Source organism: Mauremys reevesii, linkage group 1, assembly GCF_016161935.1.
Source record: "Mauremys reevesii isolate NIE-2019 linkage group 1, ASM1616193v1, whole genome shotgun sequence".
NCBI lineage: Eukaryota > Metazoa > Chordata > Testudines > Geoemydidae > Mauremys > Mauremys reevesii.
In genome coordinates this window covers 161751945-161774079 of record NC_052623.1, presented here as the reverse complement: position 1 = coordinate 161774079, position 22135 = coordinate 161751945, and the positions used below count along the sequence as shown (strand labels likewise).

The 22135-nt window shown below is 44.9% G+C and overlaps 1 protein-coding gene across 3 annotated transcripts in view; it reads left to right on the top strand.

Annotated features, from left to right (window-relative positions):
* Positions 1 to 11218, top strand: part of LOC120409601 (interferon-induced GTP-binding protein Mx1-like) — a 29326-nt gene extending 18108 nt beyond the window's left edge. For all 3 annotated transcript variants that reach the window (XM_039548111.1, XM_039548100.1, XM_039548089.1), the window contains exons 9-14: positions 86 to 208; positions 1549 to 1693; positions 5539 to 5697; positions 6527 to 6603; positions 9124 to 9366; positions 9890 to 11218. In XM_039548111.1, the coding sequence (XP_039404045.1) occupies positions 86 to 208; positions 1549 to 1693; positions 5539 to 5697; positions 6527 to 6603; positions 9124 to 9366; positions 9890 to 10120 (978 nt within the window). In that variant the 3' untranslated portion in view covers positions 10121 to 11218. The remainder of the gene's footprint in view (positions 1 to 85; positions 209 to 1548; positions 1694 to 5538; positions 5698 to 6526; positions 6604 to 9123; positions 9367 to 9889) is intronic.
* Positions 11219 to 22135: the final 10917 nt, after the last annotated feature.

The following is a 22135-nucleotide window of genomic DNA, read 5'->3' as shown; positions in this document are numbered from 1 at the left end:
CTCAGCACAGAGGGCTGGACTTAATGGCTTCGCAAAGTCCCTTCCAGCCCTCCATTTCTATGATTCTATTATTTTTCCCCCACAGAAATCACTTCCAACTTTAGAAAATCAGATAAAGGACAAACTCCGGGTGGCAAACAACAAGCTACAAAAATATGGCCAAGGTGTGCCAGAATCAGTACAAGAGCAGATGCTCTTCCTAGTAGATGTGAGTATAAATATGGATCTGGTAACTCATTTGAATAAAAACCATTGGTTAGCATTGGAATTGTGTGGATATTGCAAGTTGGTCTCTCTTTCTAGGCTGTGTACTCAGTGTGTTGCTTCATGAAATCACTAACTACAGACACATCCATATGCACTTTTCTTAACATAGGAGAACTAGGCCATGAGTATTATTCTCAATTCCTGATCTTCATAAATCCAGACTATATACTCACAAATAAAATAAACCAGATTAAAAATAAGATTGTTCCTGTTTTATCAATGTTAGCTTTGATAATACAATGGGTGAATTACATTTGGTTGTATTAACTATATCAATTCACTGAAAGTTGCTGGTAATAGAAGATGCTGTATTAGGCAAAAGTGTAATAGAAATCAAGAATAAGTAGTCATATTCCATATTTACAAGGCCATAATATTTTGCACAAAATTCCAGTGATTTTTAAAAGCAACATTATTTTCCACCTGTATTCTAACCAGCCCAGGTAATCCCATACTACCCCTTCACAGCCACTACTCAATCCCAGCAGTATGCAGTGAGTAGGGATCGGGGATGTGCGCTGAAATAGCCTCTCAAACTTTAAATCTGGAGTGGCCATATTTTAATACAGAAACTGCCTTGTGCATCACCTCCACTCACATTCAGAATAACACAGCATTCTGCTACAGCAATTGCTTACATGGAAAAACAATATTCGGGAAGTATTCAATATATTTTTAGTTTCTTTTGATGAAATTTAGCTGCTGGAAACCAGGAGTATTGTTGTTATTCATTTGTATTACTGGAGCATCTAGAACAGTCCAAATTGAGATCAAGACCTCATAAGGCTAAGCACTGTACATACACAGACTAAAAGATACTTGCTTCCCAAAACAGCTTGCAACCTAAATAGACAAAGCAAAGAAAGGATGAGAGGGAAACAGACCCTGAGAAATGAAGTGACCTTCCCAAGACCACACAGCAAGTCAGTGGCAGAGCTGGGAATAGAACCCTAGGCCTCCTCCTGAGTCTTTACCCTAAACACTGAACCTCAATGTCCTCAGACCAGCAGCAGGTCACAGGCCACGCAGTCTGAGCACTACTGTGCTGAAATACACAGCCTATGAGCTCTGACAGCATATCAGAATGTCACTTCCACAGCTGGAGCTACAACCTGCAGAGTGTGAATTCCATAGTTTTGCAGGGAGCAGTGTGTAACATTTGCTCCAGCATTTCCCCTCCCTGCTGCAAAGTTTGGGTTATATATCCTTGCAAACAGCTCAGGGTCTGAATTTAGTCCCCTGAGTTTTGTTTAACTGGCAATTTCCTGTTTCTCTTTACAGAAACTCAAACTCTTTAACCAGGACATCATGAATTCAGTGCAAGGAGAAGAAATTGTAACTGATAAAACAAAACAAAGACTATTCACAAAAGTTCGCAAGTACTTTAATGAATGGGAAGCCCATGTTAATAACAGTACACTGAAAGGTAAGCACCAAACGTTGGCATTTGGCCTGAAAGTTGTTCTGTGCTGACAGCAGGGCTGTCCCTAGCTATTCTGGGGCCTTACACAGCCTCCCCACGGGGTGGGAGAGCAGGCCTCCATGGGTGGGGCAGGGCTGGCCTCAGGGACAGAGGGAACCACCCCCCAGTACTCACCAGCAGCGCCGCTGGGGCCAGGCCGTTGCATTTCCTGCCGCCAGTGAGTGCAGGCCCAGTCCTGCCCGCACTCCTCAGGGGAGTGGGTGGGGGTGGGGTTGGGGCAGAGCAGGGGCAGGAAGAGGCGGGGCAAGGGTGGGGAAGCGGTGGAGCAGGGCAGGGGCTTTGGGGAAGGGGTGGGAATAGGCAGGGCAGGGGCAGAGCAGTACACAGCTGCGCAGGGCACCAGGAAATGTGGTGCCCCAAATTTCCTGGTGCCTACGCAGCCGCATACTTTGCGTATGGGTAAGTGTTGCGTTGCAGGCGGGCCGGATAAAGCACAACAACCAATATGATTGCAAGCTGAATCATTTATTATTTACAATGCATCATATTATATAGGCTTCTCCATATTAGCAAACGTCAGACACACCAACATTACATTGCTGCTGATTGGTTCTTTGTCTGATACACACACTTTTCACATGCATGGCCCTTTGCTTACTGGTTTCCCATTTCCCATGCAACTTATCTGATTCCAATTAGGCCACCTGGCATCTGCCTCGCTCTGGCAGTTCCCTACTTTCTCATAACAACTTTATCTAACTCCTCTATTCTTGTTGTCCTGCTGCTGTAACTTTCCACCAAGGCAGCATAGGGATGATATAACCCGACATCTCCCCCTCTTTTCTTAAAAAAAAGAAAAACATCCAATAAACCTCTTCAAACTTCATTGCAAAGGGCGTACAAAACAGGGAAATCACTTATATACCCTTAGCCTAATACAATTACAATTACATAGCACAATATACAATCTTCAATTAATGCAACAAAATTATTTATGGCCAAACAATTACAAACTAATTTCTTTGCCTACATGTATTTACAAAAATTTCAAAACACCAAAAACTTTTCTCTCTCAGCATTTTTACAAAATTCAGCTATTATTCCCTTTAGCAACCACAGAGTTAACTTTTTACTCTGCCTAACATTACTCACTTGTAGTTAATTACCTTTTCTATCAACTACACCCTCAAGGTTATCAACCAGTTTTCCAAGCTTGTTGTCTGTTGCCCGCCGCCTGGGCCCGATCCTTTTTTCCTCTTGCTAAACCGTTCCTACATAAACACCAACTTATTTCACTATCAATTAGCTAGGAGGGTGTACTTCTTAACTAGCCCCCACCCTTCTAATCTCTACTGCAAGCAATTATCTATACTTTCCCACCATGGGGGCTACATTTTATGCATAAAACTTTAATTACAACATCTGCAATCAGCCTATCTATTTTAAATATAGGCTACATCTAGTATCAAGCAATCTACAACAACCAATAATCAGCACATAACACAAAATTAACAAAATCTAATAAGGCTAACAAAAGCACTTTACATAAAGGTACTTTGGGTCACATAAATTCAAAGCCATTCTCCCAAATTACCTAAATACATGCCTAATAACACCATAAACTCCCCCCCCCCCCCTTGAGAATACTCAACAAAGCTTTTGGCTGAGTTTTCTCAAACTTTAAAAACAAAAAACAATTAAACTCTAAAAAACCGGGGTTAGTAATGGGGGGGGGTAATATCATTACAATCCAATTAGGGAGGGCAATATATGCTAAAAATTTTATCCAAAACACAGGGCGCAGCCTGTAGAATAAGTCCCAAAATCCAATTAACATCACATTTCTCAGCAGGAGTCCCAAATTTCTTCCTGCCAGTGTACAATTCTTTATTTCTTCACCAGGGTCAGTTCTCAATGTCTTTTTAGTCAGGAATTTCTGGTCTTTGGCAATATCAACAACGTGAGTGTTTTTTCTTCTTTTCCACCACCGTCATGGTTCAGCTTCTACGGGGGAAATAATCAGGACGTGGCGGCTGCAGCGAACGAGGGAGAGATTAGCCAGCACGTTACCTTGTCCTTTTCTTTCCCTGCTTGGCTTCTTTTAAACTGTAAATCCTGTGTCAGAACACCCAGCTGTTGCTGCTCATACCGGAGAAGCATAACGGTATTCCCGGCACTGTCCCCGTACGAGCCTCTGCCTGCGCCATGCACTCCAAAGTTTTCCCGTCCAGGGCTCGCTTGCAGCGGAGCACCTCCTCACGTGCCTCTGCCTGCTCACGAGCCTCTGCCTGTGCCATGCACTCCAAAACTTTCCCGTCCAGGGCTCGCTTCCAGCGGAGCACCTCCTCACGAGCCTTTGCCTGCTCACGAGCCTCTGCCTGCGCCATGCACTCCAACGTCTTCCCGTCCAGGGCTTGCTTCCAACGGAGCACCTCCTCGTCCTGTGCCCGAAGGCCGGTCAGGAGGAGCCTCCCCAACTCCCCCTCTCTTCTTAATGAGTAAATCAGTACAGCAGGGGAAATCTTTTCCCCCTGTCGGTTCATAATGTGCAAATAAAGCTTCTGTGTTATCTTTTCTTCAGCTGATACAGCGGTACTCACGTTAGCTGCTCTGCCCTTCTCCTCCGCGGCTTATAGCCGCTCTCCTCAGGGCTCAGGTGCGTCTCTCTTTTCGGACGCCCGGGGGCTTCTCCAGCACTCCCCGCTGCAGCTCCTCCGCTCGCCTCTGGGCTCAGGCTCCTGGCCGTTCGCCTCTGGGTTCAGGCTCCCGACACTATCATCATTCGATACGAGTCACGTCGGGGTCTGGGGGCTTCTCAAGCACTCCCCGCTGCGGCTCCCAGCCGCCCGCCTCTGGGCTCAGGCTCCTGGCCGTTCGCCTCTGGGCTCAGGCTCCCGACACTATCATCACTCGATACGAGTCACATCGGATAAGCACTCCCCGCCTCTGGGCTCAGGCTCCTCCGCCTGGGTCAGGCCACCGACACTTTCATTCGATACGAATCACGTCGGGGTCACCATTTGTTGCGTTGCAGGCGGGCCGGATAAAGCACAACAACCAATATGATTGCAAGCTGAATCATTTATTATTTACAATGCATCATATTATATAGGCTTCTCCATATTAGCAAACGTCAGACACACCAACATTACATTGCTGCTGATTGGTTCTTTGTCTGATACACACACTTTTCACATGCATGGCCCTTTGCTTACTGGTTTCCCATTTCCCATGCAACTTATCTGATTCCAATTAGGCCACCTGGCATTTGCCTCGCTCTGGCAGTTCCCTACTTTCTCATAACAACTTTATCTAACTCCTCTATTCTTGTTGTCCTGCTGCTGTAACTTTCCGCCAAGGCAGCATAGGGATGATGTAACCCGACAGGTAAGGACGGCCCTGCAGCTTGCTAAAGGTAACACAGCCTGTCAATTACGCTAAAACTGATTGTCAAGCTCTCTGCATGCTAAACAACAACATTATTGTAATGTTAAATTTGAGATAAGCTGTGTTTTCAAAATGGTCAAATGGAGATAGATACCCAAGTGCCTTAGGCCCCTTTGATAACTCAGCCTGTTACACACAACTCAGACATCCTTCCTGCAGTGACTTTAACTCTGCCCCCTCAAATATCTACAGCACTACATGCTTCAAAACTTTATATCTACAATCTTATTCCTTAAGCTAACCTGAGTTGTGCTGTAGCTGTTCTGCATCCAAATACACATGAGAACTAAGAAATAGTTTTGACCCCTTATTAAATCCAGGCCTTTTCACATAGATGTTTAGTATAAAAACAAACACATCTGGAATTATTAGAAATAACAGTGCTGTTTTAACTGCTGTAGTAAAAGAAATTATGAAAGAAGAAGTGTGGGGCTTTGAAAATCACTATCGTGGAAGAGAGCTCCCAGGGTTTGTCAATTACAAGACATTTGAGACCATTGTGAAACAACAAATTGTGCTGCTGAAATCACCAGCTATCATGATACTGAAGACAGTGACTGGTGAGTTTCATTCACTGAGTTTGCCATAAACTTTGACTATATTCACCTAGCTGCTTTTATAACCGCTTAGCTTTAATTCATATAGCAAGTTTTTACGGAGCAGATGAGTTTTGGGGCTGGAATCAGAATGATGGTAATTACAACTTGTGGAGTGTAGCTAACTGGTAAAATATTGAAATATTCAGTCCTTCACGTACTGCTTCAGATCAAATATATAAATGCAAATGTTTTCACTGAGACCATAAATACCAAATGACATTTTTAAATGTAAGTAGGAGAATAGTATAGATTAGAGAGTTATCACTAAAATTATATCAAATTTAAAGTAGCAATATATTACTACAAACTTTGGAAGTATGATAGAGATAATTTTGGTGGAAGTGTCAAATTCATTTTACTCTGTTTCGTGCAAGTGCCATTACAATCTCCACAGGACCCCTGGACTCAATATGATTTTAGTGGCAGTGCTACAAGTTTTCCATACCCAGGCTCCAAATCCCCAAATGGATGGAATTATTCAAGTCTTTAAAGATAAGAATGTGTTTACAGAGTTTTGCTAGACTAGGGCCTCAAAGGGGAATGAACTGAAATTACTTAATTATAAACTTTAAGTTTAAATATTTTTATTCAACTTATTTGCAAGTGAAAACACAAAATAATGCACATCACAAAACCACCACCCACACAGAACAGAAATACACAAACCAAGAAGCTTTCAAATTAAAACATTATTTAAGCTACAGCTGAACCCAATTTGTTAATGACTCATACAGTTCTTACATTTATGCTGGGAACATTAAATTATAGTTATTCCTCCCTCTCTTTTTAGAGCTTGTACGAGAAACTTTTACTGAAATTGCCATGCAACACTTTGAGAACTTTTTCTATCTTTTCAGAGAAGCTAAGGTAAGGGGCTATTTATGTCAGTGGTTCTCATCCAGGGGTATGCAGAGGTCTTCCTGAGGGTACATCAGCTCATCTAGATATTTGCCTAGTTTTACAACAGGTTACATAAAAAGCACTAGCAAAATCAGAAAAACTAAAATGTCATTCAGACAATAACTTGTTTATACTGCTCTATATACACTGAAATACTCTTCACACAATGCACTGTCAACCTGTGGAACTCTTTGCCAGAGGATGTTGTGAAGGCCAAGACTAGAACAGGGTTCAAAAAAGAACTAGGTAAGTTCATGGAGGATAGGTCCATCAATGGCTATTAGCCAGGATGGGCAGGGATGGTTTCCCTACCTTCTGTTTGACAGAAGCTGGGAATGGACGACAGGGGATGAATCACTTGATGATTGCCTGTTCTGTTCATTCCCTCTGGGGCACTTGGCACTGGCCACTGTTGGAAGACAGGATACTGGGTTAGATGGACCTTTGGTCTGACCCAGTATGGCCATTCTTATGTTCTTAAATATAAGCACAATATTTATATTCCGGTTGATTTTATAATTATATGGTAAAAATGAGAGAGCAATTTTTCAGTATTAGTGTACTCTGACACTTTGTGTGTGTGTGTGTGTGTGTATGTATATATATGTGTGTGTGTGTGTATATATGTGTGTGTGTGTATATGTATATATGAGAGAGAGAGAGAGAGACTGGTTTTGTAAGCAAATAGTTTTTAAATGAGGTGAAACTTGGGGGTACACAAGACAAATCAGACTCTTGAAAGGGGCACAGTAGTCTGGAAAGATTGAGAGCCACTGATTTATGGTATCTTATACCTAAATCATCATTAATGGCATGTGCTTAGAACTATCTTTACTCTTTGGTCAATCTATTGTCTAGCTGTATAACTTCCCACTGATTGGTAAAATGTCTACCACTGTATTCAGTGAATGGTGTAAAGTTACATAGTGAAGCAATAGAGCTATAAAAGTGAGGGTGCTGAACAATAGTGCTATGAGCTTGATGGCGTGGGGCCTGATTCTGATCTCACTTAACTGGTTTTACACCAGTGTAACTTCACAGGCCTCTATAGAGTTACTCCAGAATTATGCTGAGACCAGAATCATGGTTAAACTCATGAAGTCCCACTGGGTGCATAGTTTGTAGGACTTTAGTTCCCTGATTGTCCCACCAGTTCTCCCTTTGACAGCAATCTTCACATGTATCTATTGGGTTTCCGGAAAACTGGGCGGGCGGAAGCCCGCCCAATGCTAAAGGATCCCCCCCCCCAGCCTACGGGGAGGATCTACAGGACCTCAGAAACCCACTAATTTTGGGGGACAACTAATAAAAGAACAGGGACAGGAGTGCGGTCAAAGGGTCATAAGAAGGGAGCCTGACGGGGACACCGAGCAGAGAACCCCGGACAGCGCCCACTGCTCGTCGAAGGCGTCAAGGGGGCCAGTGGACGCCGCTCAGAGGAACTCCGCCCGGATACGTGAACAGACTAAGGACTTCACATGTAGGCTGGCACTTAGTCTGTCCTGTGAGGTCTTGCCTCAGGTATACAGAGCACAATTAGCGGAGACCTTGACTTTCATTTAGTTTCCTTTAATGCAAGATTGTTTGTTAGTAGATAGGTTAATTTGGTCAATAAACTGATCCATAATTTAACCATGGAGGAGATTCCTGACTCTGAAGGTGTCACAAAGACTTGGGTGGAGGGTGCAGCTGCTGCTTTGCTAGTACACTCCATCTGCATTCTCAGTATGGTCTGAAAGGCTCAGGGTGGTGGTATAGAAGCGAAGACTTAAGCTGACTTCAAAAGTGGGAATCTCCCTGCAGCTTGCCTGTGGGAGGTCTCCGGTCCCGTGGATTCGGCAGCTTGCCTGTGGGAGGTCCGCCGGTCCCGCAGCTTCAGCGTACCCGCTGCCGAATCCATGGGCCTGGGAACCTCCCACAGGCAAGCCGCCGAAAGCAGCCTGACAGCCGCCCTCACAGAGACCGGCAGGGCGCCCTCCGTGGCTTGCCACCCCAGGCACACACTTGGAGTGCTGGTGCCTGGAGCCACCGCTGGTGGGGGGTTCAGATTAGTCTATTGCCCCTCTGCATTCCAGCCAAGCTGACTACAGCTTTGTGCAGCCTGCGAATGAAATCACTGAGGCTTGTTGTTCTGGGTGGCTTTGATGTCTACGCAGAGGAAAGCTGTATTGAGTCAGATTGGTATCTCATGTCTGCCTTGACAATCGTTCTCTAATAAACTTTAAATCTGTTTCTGGATCTGTGCTTAGAGTGGAAAGTGCTCTACAGCTGTTTTTGAGCAAGGGTTGATGATTTAGTGAGTGTCTAATAACACCTTTGTCATGATTGGACCCTTTGCCTCTACAGACTGAGGTCAGTGCTGAATGTTGCTTCTTTTGGGGAAGTAGATACATTTAGATGGATGTTTAAGAGTCATGAGTCGCTTTATAAATTGTTGGGTGGAATTGGGTCTGCTCTATTGATTCTTCTTCTATTTTTAAATCACAGACTAGAATTGAAGACCTAAAACAAAAACAAGAGGAGGAAGCTGAAACTGTAATTGCCAATCAGTTCAAAATGGAACGTATCGTTTACTGTCAGGACAGTCTTTACAGTGAGGATTTACAGGAAATTAGAAAAACTACTGGAGTCGTCTCTTTTGGAGTTGCTGTTACTCATGTTAAGTCTATTGCATCTCAAAAACAGTATTCCATTGATGAAATGGCTTATCACTTGAATGCCTATTTCAAGGTGAGTTTCTTGTCTGTGTATTTCCCCCCCATCGGTCCTACTTTGTAGAACATAATTACCTGGGGGGAAATGTACAGCTGAAATTTAAGGAGAGGGATGATTCCTTTACTCGTAGCATTTTTTGTAAATAAAATAGTAGTGCTTCGAGTAAATACTGGATTAACAGTACTGGACACAGAAGATCTTTATGGACAACAAATGTTCAAATATCCCTAGTTGTAGTCATTGCTTTTTGGCACTTGTTCCCATTACTGTTCACGATTTGCAGTAAGCTATAAAATAACCACTTGCTGCCAGGTGTAATAGTGTGCCCTATTGCTAGGAGTGTTGTAACATTGAGAAGTCATAACCTCACCATGAAAGGGAGTTAATTAACTATACTTTTATATTCCCAGCCTAATAGTTAGAAAGCCTGTAAGTGGAATGATCACTTGTAAAATTGTAGAATCCTATTTTCTGTATTTCCCTCATACATCCTTGACTATTGATACATCATCCTATTGATAATCTTCTTTTCTCTTAGGGTGCAGGCAATCGTCTCTCCACTCAAATTCCTTTGATTATTCAGTCCTACGTCCTCCAGGACTACACTGAAAAGTTACAGAATGCAATGTTGCAACTTTTGCAAGATAAAGATCGATTCAGCATTCTTCTTCTTGAGAAGAAAGATGCTGCCACTGAAAGGAAAAATTTGAAAGAAAGAATTAAACGTCTGACACAAGCTCGACAACGATTAGCAAAGTTCCCAGGTTAAAGCAGATGTGCTAAGCACCAGTACTTTTCTTTATTTCTCTTTTGTGTGAGTTAGTTAACTGAGACCTAAATATTCAGTGGGAAGTGTTGGGTACTCAGGACTTTTGAAAATCAGGCCACTTATTACATGTCTAAATATGGATTTTGGTGCCTAACTTTAGGTTCCTGTTTTTGAAAATCCTGTTTTGTGACCCATTCACCTCTAATTGGGAATAGCCTGCATAGGGTAGAGGGGTACCTTTCAGTGTGTGTAGAGTTCCTTGTGGATTCTCCTGTCTTCAGGGGAGAGTTCCTTTGTAACACTAGCCATCCTGGATCCCTGACCCAGTTCTTACAACTGGGGCAAGGAAATAAAGTCTCAATTTCCTGCCAGAATTCCTCTGTCTGTGCCAGACCCGTATTACGTTCCCATCCCACAATATCTGAGACACCCATGCAGAGGCACCTTCCAGCTGCACTGCTGTCCAGCTCTCATGATCCCCTGATAGCCTGTCTCCTCACATGTCTGCTGCCTCTAGTCTAGAACCCCTCTTCAAAGGGATTTTTCCAGTAATGGAGAGGGACAACAGCCTAATTTACTGCAGTAGTTAGTTTTGCTTAAGCCCTGTACATTTCTGAAGGGAGGGAGAGGATTCCGCAGAGCTGACCTACTCCTCTAGCAGCCGTCTCCAAATACATAGAACCGGGAGCACATGGAACTCCTGTTGTGGGCCTTCATACAAAACTCTCCCTCATGAGGATAAGGGGTTTCCTTACCATGCTGGGAGAGAGGCCCTTCTCCCACCTTTCCATAAGGGAGGGATCTACCAATAGGGGAGTTTAGGTTTGTGGTTAGTGCTTTTGCCTCCTTGTGATGCTTCCAGCTAGTGCTTTTGCCAAGGTTTTTAACATATTCTGCTTTAAATAATGCTTTGATAATGATGTGATATGTTATTTAAAGCATATTCCTATATATTGCATAGTGTCCTCTGGAATTTGAGCTGAGTGACACATGTGAGTGTAGGTTGGTACTGTGTGTGTATTTTTGCTCTGGGGACTCAGTGGAGACTCCCATTCAATGAAGAATTATTCTGAGTTGGTAAATAAATAGTTGAAAGTAGCAGAATGTGTGTTTTTGTCTTGCATGGTATTTCACAACTCCATCCATTCTTCAATTTATTCTAGAAGCATACAATATATTTTGGAAGTCAGCTGGGGATTTTAATTAAAACTCTTTTATATAAGCAAGATGAAATCTCTGACTCTTTTCAGCACATTGCCTCGTTCTATAATATTGCATCCTTGAGTGCAACATGCTTCTCTAAGGCATCATGTTAATGTGAGATGTTCTGAGATAGCCTTTCCATGCATGATACACAGACATCTGCACCTACTAGGGACATTGGAATTTGGTTCCCAGGGTGAAACTACTGAGGTCAAGATGTTTTGGGTAGAGAGTCCTTGACAGTGATCCCACAGAAGAAATCAGAATATTTCCAAATCTGACAATGGTCAGAACATGTCGCAAAACTCTTCATCTTCCAAAAGCCTTCTTGCATGAGAAGAAACTAGGCATTCAGGCCGGATAGTGTAAACTGGCAGCTTGGGATTGTTGTGCGCGATTACAATGTGGCGAATTCAACTCCCACTTGTCCTTTATTTTATTATGCACTCTGTGTCTATGGTTACAAACTAGTACAGTTACCTGGCTTGATGAGAGCCCCACTGGACTTGTGATTATAAGTCCTTTTCCTACTTTGGGCTGTGTCTTTAGTTGTACTGAGAGCAAATTTACAGGTTGTCTTCAGCCTGTCATGGTGACCTTTGACCCAGTCATCCAAACTGGTCACGTCGTCGTCTTCAGGGCCTTCTCTGTCTAGAATATCTAATGGCAACCTGGGATCTCTCCTGAACATGAGATAAAAAGGACCATAACCCGTTGACGAATGGAAATGGCTATTCTAGGTCAACAGCAGCTCAGGGAGATGTTCTTGCCAGGTTCGCTTCTTTTTTGGGTGGGAGTGAACTTAGCATGTCATGCAGTGTCCAGTTAAACCTTTCACACTGAGCATTTTCTTGCATATGATAGGGTGGTGGTCAGCTTTTGCCTATGCTGTACAGTTTGCACAATTCAGACATCACCTCTGACTCAAAATTCCTCCCCTGATCTGCAAACCAGTGTTTCATGAGGACTTCGGCCGTTGTCCACACTGTATAGTTTCTAGTTGGAACTGTGACATTGAATTGGGTAAACATGTCCATGAGAACCATTATGTTCTCATACTCCCTCTGAAGATCTCTCTAGCTGTGTGTAGTCCATTGCTAAGACCGCCATTGGGACAGTCACATTAGTACAGGTTAAAGGGGCTCGGGTGGGAGGAAACACCATTTGCACTGATGGATCCCTGATTGTACTTCGCTACCCATTGTGGTCCAGTAATAGTTTCTCCTCAGCACCTCGAGTGCTTCTGTCTCCAAAATGCCCCCCATGATCATGTCTGGCTTCATAAACTCGCCAGTGTAGCGATATAGACACCACTAACTGCCACACTTTTTCGCCATCTCGGGGGATGGTAGATCATCTGGAGCAGCACTCTGCGGTGTATTCTAAGTCGTTCCTACTATCTGGCCCCAAATGTGCAGTCTGGCCTCATTTGGCTTGTGACTGCCACTAAGACAGGTCAGACGTCGCCTTCTCGTTGCAGAGTTTGGATCTCTTCCCATGAGTACTCCAAGATTATGGCACTCCCCTTTTACCAGGTTTTGTATTGCATTCTTTACTATCTCTTCATCCTCGGGCTTTGGATTCTCTAGCCACAAACAGATCTGCACAACATCTGCAGGAATGACCAGCAAGTCTTTTTCCAGATCTTTGCCCTCTTCTGATTCCTCCTGTAGAGGCAGTCTAGATAGGGTGTCTGCACTGATGTTCTGCCTTCCAGGTTTATACCATCTTTACATATATATACTGCTTATTGTATTTTTCACTCCATGCATCTGATTAAATGGATTTTAGCCCATGAAAGCTTATGCCCAAATAAATTTGTTAGTCTCTAAGGTGCCACAAGGACTCCTCGTTGTTTTTGCAGGTTTATACTGTAATTCAGAAGTGAATTCAGCAAGTTGGGCCACCCACCACTGTTCAATTGTACCTAAGTTAGCCATTGCGAGGTATCAGAGTGGATTGTGGTCTGAGATCATTGTGACCTTAGAGTATGCTAAATAATCCTTAAATATTTCAGCCCACTTCAAAGGCCAGCAGTTTAGTTTAAAACCACTGTCTTTCTAACCTCTTCAGCCCTTGGCTTACATATGTGATCATGCACTTGGCCCCCTCTGGCTGAGCACTGCCCCCAGGTCATGCAGGCTTCCATCAGTTGTCACTATAAAGGGCAGGCTAAAGTCAGGAGATGCAAGCACCATGGACGCCAGGTTTGTATAATTTTTGGTGGTGCCCAAGCAGAGCATGGACAGACGGGGCAACCGCCCCGGGCCTCTCACTGCGGGGGTGTGACGGAGCGATTCTGGCGGGACCCAACTGAGAGTGCCAAATCAGGACCAATTGCTCAAACAGGGCAGTTACAGCCCTAGGCTGGGGTTTTTCCACCTCTAAGGCAAACCAAACCAGCCAGACAAAAAGGACTTTCGTCTCACCCCACTGGCTAACCACAAGTCACACAAGCAATTTCCTTAGACACTCCAGTCTCCCAGCATCACCACCAGTGCACTCGTCCTGGGGATGAATGGTTATGAAAACCAACACCCCAATAAAAGAAAAAGGTTCTCTCAATCCCAAAGGACCAAGCCCCAGACCCAGGTCAATATACACATCAGATCTTACCCACAAATCACGCTGTTGCCAATCCTTTAGAATCTAAAATCTAAAGGTTTATTTACAAAGGGAAAAAGGTAGAGAAGAGAGGTAGAATTGGTTAAATGGAATCAATTACATACAGTGATGGCAAAGTTCTTAGTTCAGGCTTGCAGCAGTGATGGAGTAAACTGCAGGTTCAATTTAAGTCTCTGGAATGCATCCCCCGCTGGGATGGGTCCTCAGTCCCTGGTGTAGAGCTTCAGTTTGTAGCAAAGTTCCTCCAGAGGTCAGAAGCAGGATTGAAGACAAGATGGAGATGAGTCATTAGCCTTATATAGACTTTTCCAGGTGTAAGAATCCCTTTGTCTTCACTGTGGAAATTTACAGCAAAAATAAAATGGAGTCTGGAGTCACATGGGCCAGTCCCTGCATACTTTGCTGAGTCACAAGGCGTGTCTGCCTTCTCTCCATGGGTCAATTGTGTAGCTGATGGCCCTTTAACGGGCCATCAAGCCAGCTATGCCGGGCTAACATCAGCTTTGTCTGGGACACTTCCCAGAGGCAGAGCATAATACAAAATTACAGACATTACAGAGCCAATACTTATAACTTAAACTACAAAATAATACACAGACATACAGACAGCATAATCATAACCAGCAACCCAGAACCTGGTCTTAGACACCTTATATGACCCCCTTTACTTAGGATTTGGTGCCACTACAGGACCTTGGTTGCAACCCATGTTCTATATGGTCCCCATTTATATCAATAACGTCACACCCCCAACGCAAAATTGATGCAGGAAGGGATGACAAAACATCACTGACTGCATCCCAAGAGCCCCCTTTCCTTGGGTCTGTCTCACTACAGCTAGTGTTGGGCTAGAGGCCGTACCAGTGTATAACCGAAATGGTTTATCAAAGTCATGTTCAATAACATGAATGAATCTCTTTACAAACTCAAGGTATAACTTGATTAGCTTTTGCAGCATGGTTCCTATATGTTTCATGTGATCTTGCCAAGAGCTAAAGAAAACAGCTACTTTATCCATACCAGCTCTGGCCAATGTTTTGAACCCAATTAACATTAAACCCATGTAGATATTGATGTTGTTCATAGTACAGGACTCTTGGCATTTAGCCATGAAAGCAATATGGTAGTGTGCCTCAGTTTCCCCTTTCATACAGCACCTTAGGTCTGGAATGTATTTTTCCCTGTGAAAAGTTCCAATACCGTTTACAGGCATTAACTGTGAAACATCAGTATAGCAAGGCCCTTCAACATAAAGTGTGTTTTCATGTATTCCTTCCAACATGTTCAAGGGATTTTCCAAAAGATTAGGCCCATTGTACATTGTTACAGTTCTTGGCAATAGCAACACATTAGTTACAAAAATTAGCATTAGCAATAACAACAAATTCATTGCAAGTGTCCATTTACAATCATGTTTGTCATGCCACACCCTTGGCTCAATACCATTGGAGTTTGGGCATTTTAGGGTTAACCTGTGGCTTCCCTTTGCAAAATTCAGTCTTCTCTTTCCTTTTGGATCAAACCCTGATTTCTCTTGCTTAACAGAATTCACTGGCTGGTGGGGTGGGCCCTCTGTGCTAACAGCTATTAGCAAGTCTTTCTTCTCCCTGCCAGCCAAGTAATTTGCACTAACACAGACACTAGCTTTTAACTCTTCAGCTGCTATGGATTTCAAGGCTGGACTTTGTCTTACAGAGACATTACACCAATTTAAAGGGTCTGAGGGTGAGAGCTGGCTTGCTCTCCCCTGCCTCCTTAAGCATTCAGCCATAAAACTGTTTTGCTTTGAAACACCAGTAACTGAATCTGTCCTCAGATTCTGAAGCACAGACTGCTCACTTACAGATTCATCCTGGAGACATTCCTGTCCCAACAGCATTGTCTCCCCAACAAGCTGGCCACACACAGCCAGGTGGTTATAGGGCTGCTCAACTTCCTTAACAGCTGCTACTCCTCCTGAGACCTTTTCAAAGCTGCCCACACTGGATCTTTCAAAAGGAAAGTCAGTGGATCCATTCACAACCGAAAATTTCTGGCTGTTAGGAACTGAAACTTTCTTGATTAAATCACTTTTACACCCTTCAGTTGCAGTAAACTGCTTGCACAGGCTACCTTGAGGATCCCTTTCCCTAGGAGCTTCTCTAAGCAGCAATTCACCCCTCACAGAAATTCTGCCTTTCCCCTCTTCACCTAGGGCTTGCTCTAAAGGAACACTTCCCTGAGCAACCCCAGATGCTTTCTGGGTCTCACTTACATTCAGAACCACCTTAGGCCCAACAGGCGGATTTCTACACAATCCCCTTTTAGGCACACCTACAAACTTTCTAGATAACAGGTTAGAAGCAATCTCCTTCCCTTGGCCATGAACAAGTTCAGGAATCTTTTCCTTCTTGCTACAAGTTGTCAAACTGTCAGTAGGTAACACAATTAAATCACCTTCATGCTCTCCTTGTGCCCTGGCTAGGGTATCACCCTGATCAGACAGAGTTGCTACACCCTTTTCCAACCACACATTAGCAACTGGCAAACTACAAGCACCAGAACTGTCTGGTCTTTGGGATTTTGCTAAGACACTAACTGGATGCAACCTAGTCACAGTGCCATTCTCCCCAGCAGACGCAAACTCAGGACCATTCCCTTCCTGGGCTTTAGCTGTATTTACAACCAACTCCGAGACAACTGAATCACCCTCAACCATCACAGGCTGAAAGGCCCCTTCTGTCTGCTCCACATACACAGAAGAGCCGGAGACACATTCTCCTTCACCAGACACACAGCTTGGGATTTCACTTCCCTTGTCCCAGCACACAGGGCTGTTCACAGACAACTGCTTGGAGACCGAGGTAGCTCCCTTCATAGGCAAGTCAATACCCCTGACAGAGACAGGCACATTCCCTCCACTGTCACATTTCTCCACACAGGACACAGGTAAGGGATAGGGACACTCCTCTTCCACTATCCCTGTCTTCCCAAACTGCTGATTAGACAAAGCCATTAGCTCACAAGGCTGCCTAGGCCCCTCCAAACTTTCCCTACCAGGCACATTGCCTCTCCCAACAGATAAGCTGCTGCTCTTTTCACTACACTGAGCTACTTTTAGCAAATCACAGTTACCCATTTCAGGTTTACTTCTACAAGCTGCACTAGCCAACAATTCATTACCCATTACAAATTTACCCTTTCCTTCCTCAGTTAGGGATTTAACCTGACCATCTACTTTAATCTGCTCCTGAGAAACATTTTCCTCACCAATGAGATCTTTCTGCTCTTGATCTAACTCCAGATTCACTTCTGAGACATCAGACAGACATTCAGAAACTCCACTCACAGACACACTGCTTCTTGGCACAGACAAACCTTTGGAGCAACCCACCTCAGGCAAATCATTGCCCACAATAGACACAGGTTTAAGATCATTCCTCTCCTGTGACTGGCTACCTGGACTGAACAAATCTTTAACATTTTCCCCAATTAAAAGATCTTTAGGCAATAACTTCCTGACGCCAGCTATCACTTCATGCTGAGCCCCATTCCACTCAAGGTGGATTCTGGCTAAAGGCACAAGGACAGTAAACTCACAGAGGATCACAACATTCACACTCTGATTTGGTAAATAATCTTCCTCTTTGACCAGATCTGCTTTAACAAGAGTGATGTTAGAAGCCATAGTTTGCCCTAAACAGCTTTTACCATTGACTTTTACACTCTCATACATAGCACTGGCACCATTTATGGGGCCACCCCCTACTGAACACACAGTAACAGCATTGACATAAAAGGTGGCATTGTTGGGGTACATTTGGTTACCCCCAGACAACTGCTCAGAGTTATACAACATACCAACATTGTTACAAACTGGACTTTCAAGAGGATACTGTCTCTGCTGTTCTTCCATTGCTTTTTTGACTTGGAGTTGGAGTCTAGCTGTCTCTTGCTGCATCTGTCGAGTTTTCTCCTCAGCAGCCAGCAGCTCCAGACGCCTCTTACGAGCTTTTTCTTCTCTCTTAGCAACTTCTTTCTTTCTCTCATCAGCCTCTTTCTCCATTCGAATTTCTGCCAGTTCTTGCTCATAATCAAACTGCAGGCTGTCTCTCAAGGCTTGCAGTTTCCTTGCTTTTCCTGATGCTTTCTGTCTCATGGTCACTGATCTTTAACCAACCAAACTCTCAATCCCACAGTTAAAATTTGGATAGCGTGGGGTTCTGACCCAAAGCTTAATTGACCTGGTTCTGTGGATCCAAGCACGACTACGCCACTGTGACGGAGCGATTCTGGCGGGACCCAACTGAGAGTGCCAAATCAAGACCAATTGCTCAAACAGGGCAGTTACAGCCCTAGGTGGGGGTTTTTCCACCTCTAAGGCAAACCAAACCAGCCAGACAAGAAGGACTTTGGTCTCACCCCACTGGCTAACCACAAGTCACACAAGCAATTTCCTTAGACACTCCAGTCTCCCAGCATCACCACCAGTGCACTCGTCCTGGGGATGAATGGTTATGAAAACCAACACCCCAATAAAAGAAAAAGGTTCTCTCAATCCCAAAGGACCAAGCCCCAGACCCAGGACAATATACACATCAGATCTTACCCACAAATCACGCTGTTGCCAATCCTTTAGAATCTAAAATCTAAAGGTTTATTTACAAAGGGAAAAAGGTAGAGAAGAGAGGTAGAATTGGTTAAATGGAATCAATTACATACAGTGATGGCAAAGTTCTTAGTTCAGGCTTGCAGCAGTGATGGAGTAAACTGCAGGTTCAATTTAAGTCTCTGGAATGCATCCCCCGCTGGGATGGGTCCTCAGTCCCTGGTGTAGAGCTTCAGTTTGTAGCAAAGTTCCTCCAGAGGTCAGAAGCAGGATTGAAGACAAGATGGAGATGAGTCATTAGCCTTATATAGATTTTTCCAGGTGTAAGAATCCCTTTGTCTTCACTGTGGAAATTTACAGCAAAAATAAAATGGAGTCTGGAGTCACATGGGCCAGTCCCTGCATACTTTGCTGAGTCACAAGGCGTGTCTGCCTTCTCTCCATGGGTCAAGCTGATGGCCCCATCAAGCCAGCTATGCCTAACATCAGCTTTGTCTGGGACACTTCCCAGAGGCAGAGCATAATACAAAATTACAGACATTACAGAGCCAATACTTATAACTTCAACTACAAAATAATACACAGACATACAGACAGCATAATCATAACCAGCAACCCAGAACCTGGTCTTAGACACCTTATAAGACCCCCTTTACTTAGGATTTGGTGCCACTACAGGACCTGGGTTGCAACCCATGTTCTATATGGTCCCCATTTATATCAATAACGTCACAGGGGGGCCCTGCGCTTCAGGGGGATGTGGGGTCCAGGGTGGCCTAGAGGGTTAGCGGGGGGGCTGGCGCCGGAAGCAGCAAGCAACCTGCCCCCAGACCACCTTGCCCCACCTCTTTCCCCCCCCGCCCCCGTCCTCCAAGCCCTCAACCCTGAGCAATGCTGGAGTGGGCTGGGGCCAGGTCACTTGCTGCAGCCAGTGCTATGCCCTCCCACACTAACCCCCCAGGCCACCCTGGACCCTGCGTCCCCCTGAAGCGCAGGGCAGGGGTAGGCACCACCATGCTGTGTGACGGACACTTGACAAAATGACTGGACTTAGTGATGGACACTGGGGAAGGGGGGGTGTAATTATGTCATTCACTAATTCAACTTGTAAAATAGCACACAATTTTCCACACTGGAAAAAAACAGTAACCTAGCTAATAATAATAACAACAACAATAATAATAAATTCAACTCATATAATTAATGAAAAATGTGCGTATACTGTATATGAGATTATTACATGAGAAATGAAAGTGAGCTTGCTTTGGGATTTTACAAGTCACCTGTATCATTTAAACACATTTGGTACCCTGAGTAGTAGTAACACTTCTTGCAAATCACATAAATAGGGAACTCTTGGTTCCCTTCCTTCACCCCATTGCAAAGGTACAGGGGTTATTGTTGGCTGCCCTAGGGCTGCAAAAAACCCTATGGAAAGAAAGAGATCAATTTATACAGAGGGCTGATGGGGGACTCCCATAGTGCATTAATTAACATTTAATAAATACATCAAAATTAAATACAATACAGAGATAAGAACCTGTCATGACAGACTTTACTTCATGAGAAGCTCCAGAGAAAGACGACGTAGAGGGAGCAGTGGTAGGGGCAATCCTAGGGAGACCAAAGGCGCTGGTAGAGGGAGCAGACAGAGAATAAGGGTAGAAGCAGAGTTACTGCAGGGTTGGCCCAGTCTTCTGCCTCTCCCCTGTGGGTGGAAACATGGATCACTATCCCTGTAGGAGGGACCAGTAGAATGGAATGCCCAGAAGAATGAATGAGCTGAGGACAATTTCCAGAAGGGACACTTACCCTTGCAGAGCTTTTCTAGCTCTGACATTTACATTTCTTCACAGGGTGGTTTGGCCCACAGAAATAAAAATCTGCACATCTTCCATGTGTTTCTGGACCAATGGAAAAAACTAGGTACAATCCAAGTGACTTTTAAAATTGCCTATGAAACTGAGCTAACAAAATAAATGAGCTTATGAACAACCAGAAAATATACTGTACTTCTCAAGTGAAAAACTATAAATGGACTTCTTGGCAAAGAAACTGTAAGTTTTCTTACAGGAAAAGCCACAACCTGCCTGGAAAGGAAGAGTAGATTGAATTACTTGCCTCAGTGAAATTAAATAGCCAGAGAAATGATGATGACCAGGGCTTGCTCACCTGTGACTCCCCTTCCCGATGCTGTGGAAGCACAGTCAGGCAGGTTTGCATCTGTAAGCAGGCGCCTTGCCTCAGGTGAGGCTCCCATTGGCAGTAGTGGCCAATATGGGGAGCCTCCCGGCCAATGGACTGGGAGGGGGAGGGGGAAGGCAAAGGGGGAGATTGTGGGGAGCTTGGGAGCAGGGGGGAGGGGAGCTGTCTGGATGCACAAAGGGGGGGTTCTCTGGAGAGGGGTGCTGGGGACATGGGGCAGGTGGGGGTCTTTCAGGGGGGCAGAGGGGGAAATGATGGATGGAGCCAGCTGCAGCCCAGGTCTGCTCTGGGGGAGGGGTTGCTATAGCCCCCTAGGAAGCACCCTCTGTACTCATCGTTGCTCTTACCTTGTCCCTCCACTGGCTCCATTTTTCTGTCCCCACAACCCCGCTCCCCCCAGCTGTGTCTGTGTCTGACAGTGACAGACTCCTGCTACTCTCTGCCCAGGGCTGAGAGCTGCTGCCTGCAGCTATCTCCCCCTCCCTGCTGTGGAGGTGCAGCCAGGCAGCTCTGGGACTGGGGCCAGCTGGCTGGGAGCCGGGTCAGCGCTGTGGGGGAGGGGGACGGAAGCAGCATGTGGAGCTGCCCTGTCTCTGCCAAGACTCTCCATGGCACTCGGGGACGGGGGGAGCTGCCCCCAAGGTGAGAGTACCCCATGTTGCCGACCCATGGAGCGGGACCCCCCCAAAGTGTGGGGCCTGGGGCCCAAACATTGGTGGAGCTGGGCCCACCTTCATGAATATTGATAGAGCCTGGGCACCTCGGGCAGATATAACTCACGGCCTAAAGCACAGGTGGTGACTTAGCTGGTGTCTTAATTTGTCAAAAGCTGTCTGACAGGCGTCATCCCACACAAAGCATTGGTCCTTTCCCTTTCTTTGAGCCAGCTGGCCCTCTTGACTATAGGGGTGAAGCAATGTGCGCAAACTTTGGGATCAATCGTCTGTAATAGCTCATGAAACCTAGAGCCTGCTGCACTTGCTTGGCATTCTTGGGTATTGGCCATTTTCCAGTGCCCTGGTCGTCTTCTCATCTACCTGGATTCCATCCTTCAAAATCTCATGGCTCAAGAATTTGACTTTTTCACATAGGAGGCAGCACTTGCTCAGCTTCAGCTTCAATCTATGTTCCTTCAATCGTGTGAAAACCAAGTCCAATTTTTCCATATGACTCTTGAAATCTTTGAAAACACAAATGACATTACCCAGGTATATCAGCAAGGTGTCAAGGGTATGTCTACACTGGAAACTTCAAAGCGCTGCCACGAAGTGCGAGTGTGGTCGTGCGCGCTCCTGGTAATCCACCTCCACAAGAGGATTAGCTCCGAGTGCTGGGAGTGCGGCTCCTGTCTACACTAGCGCTTTAAAGCGCTCAGACTTGCTGCACTCAGGGGG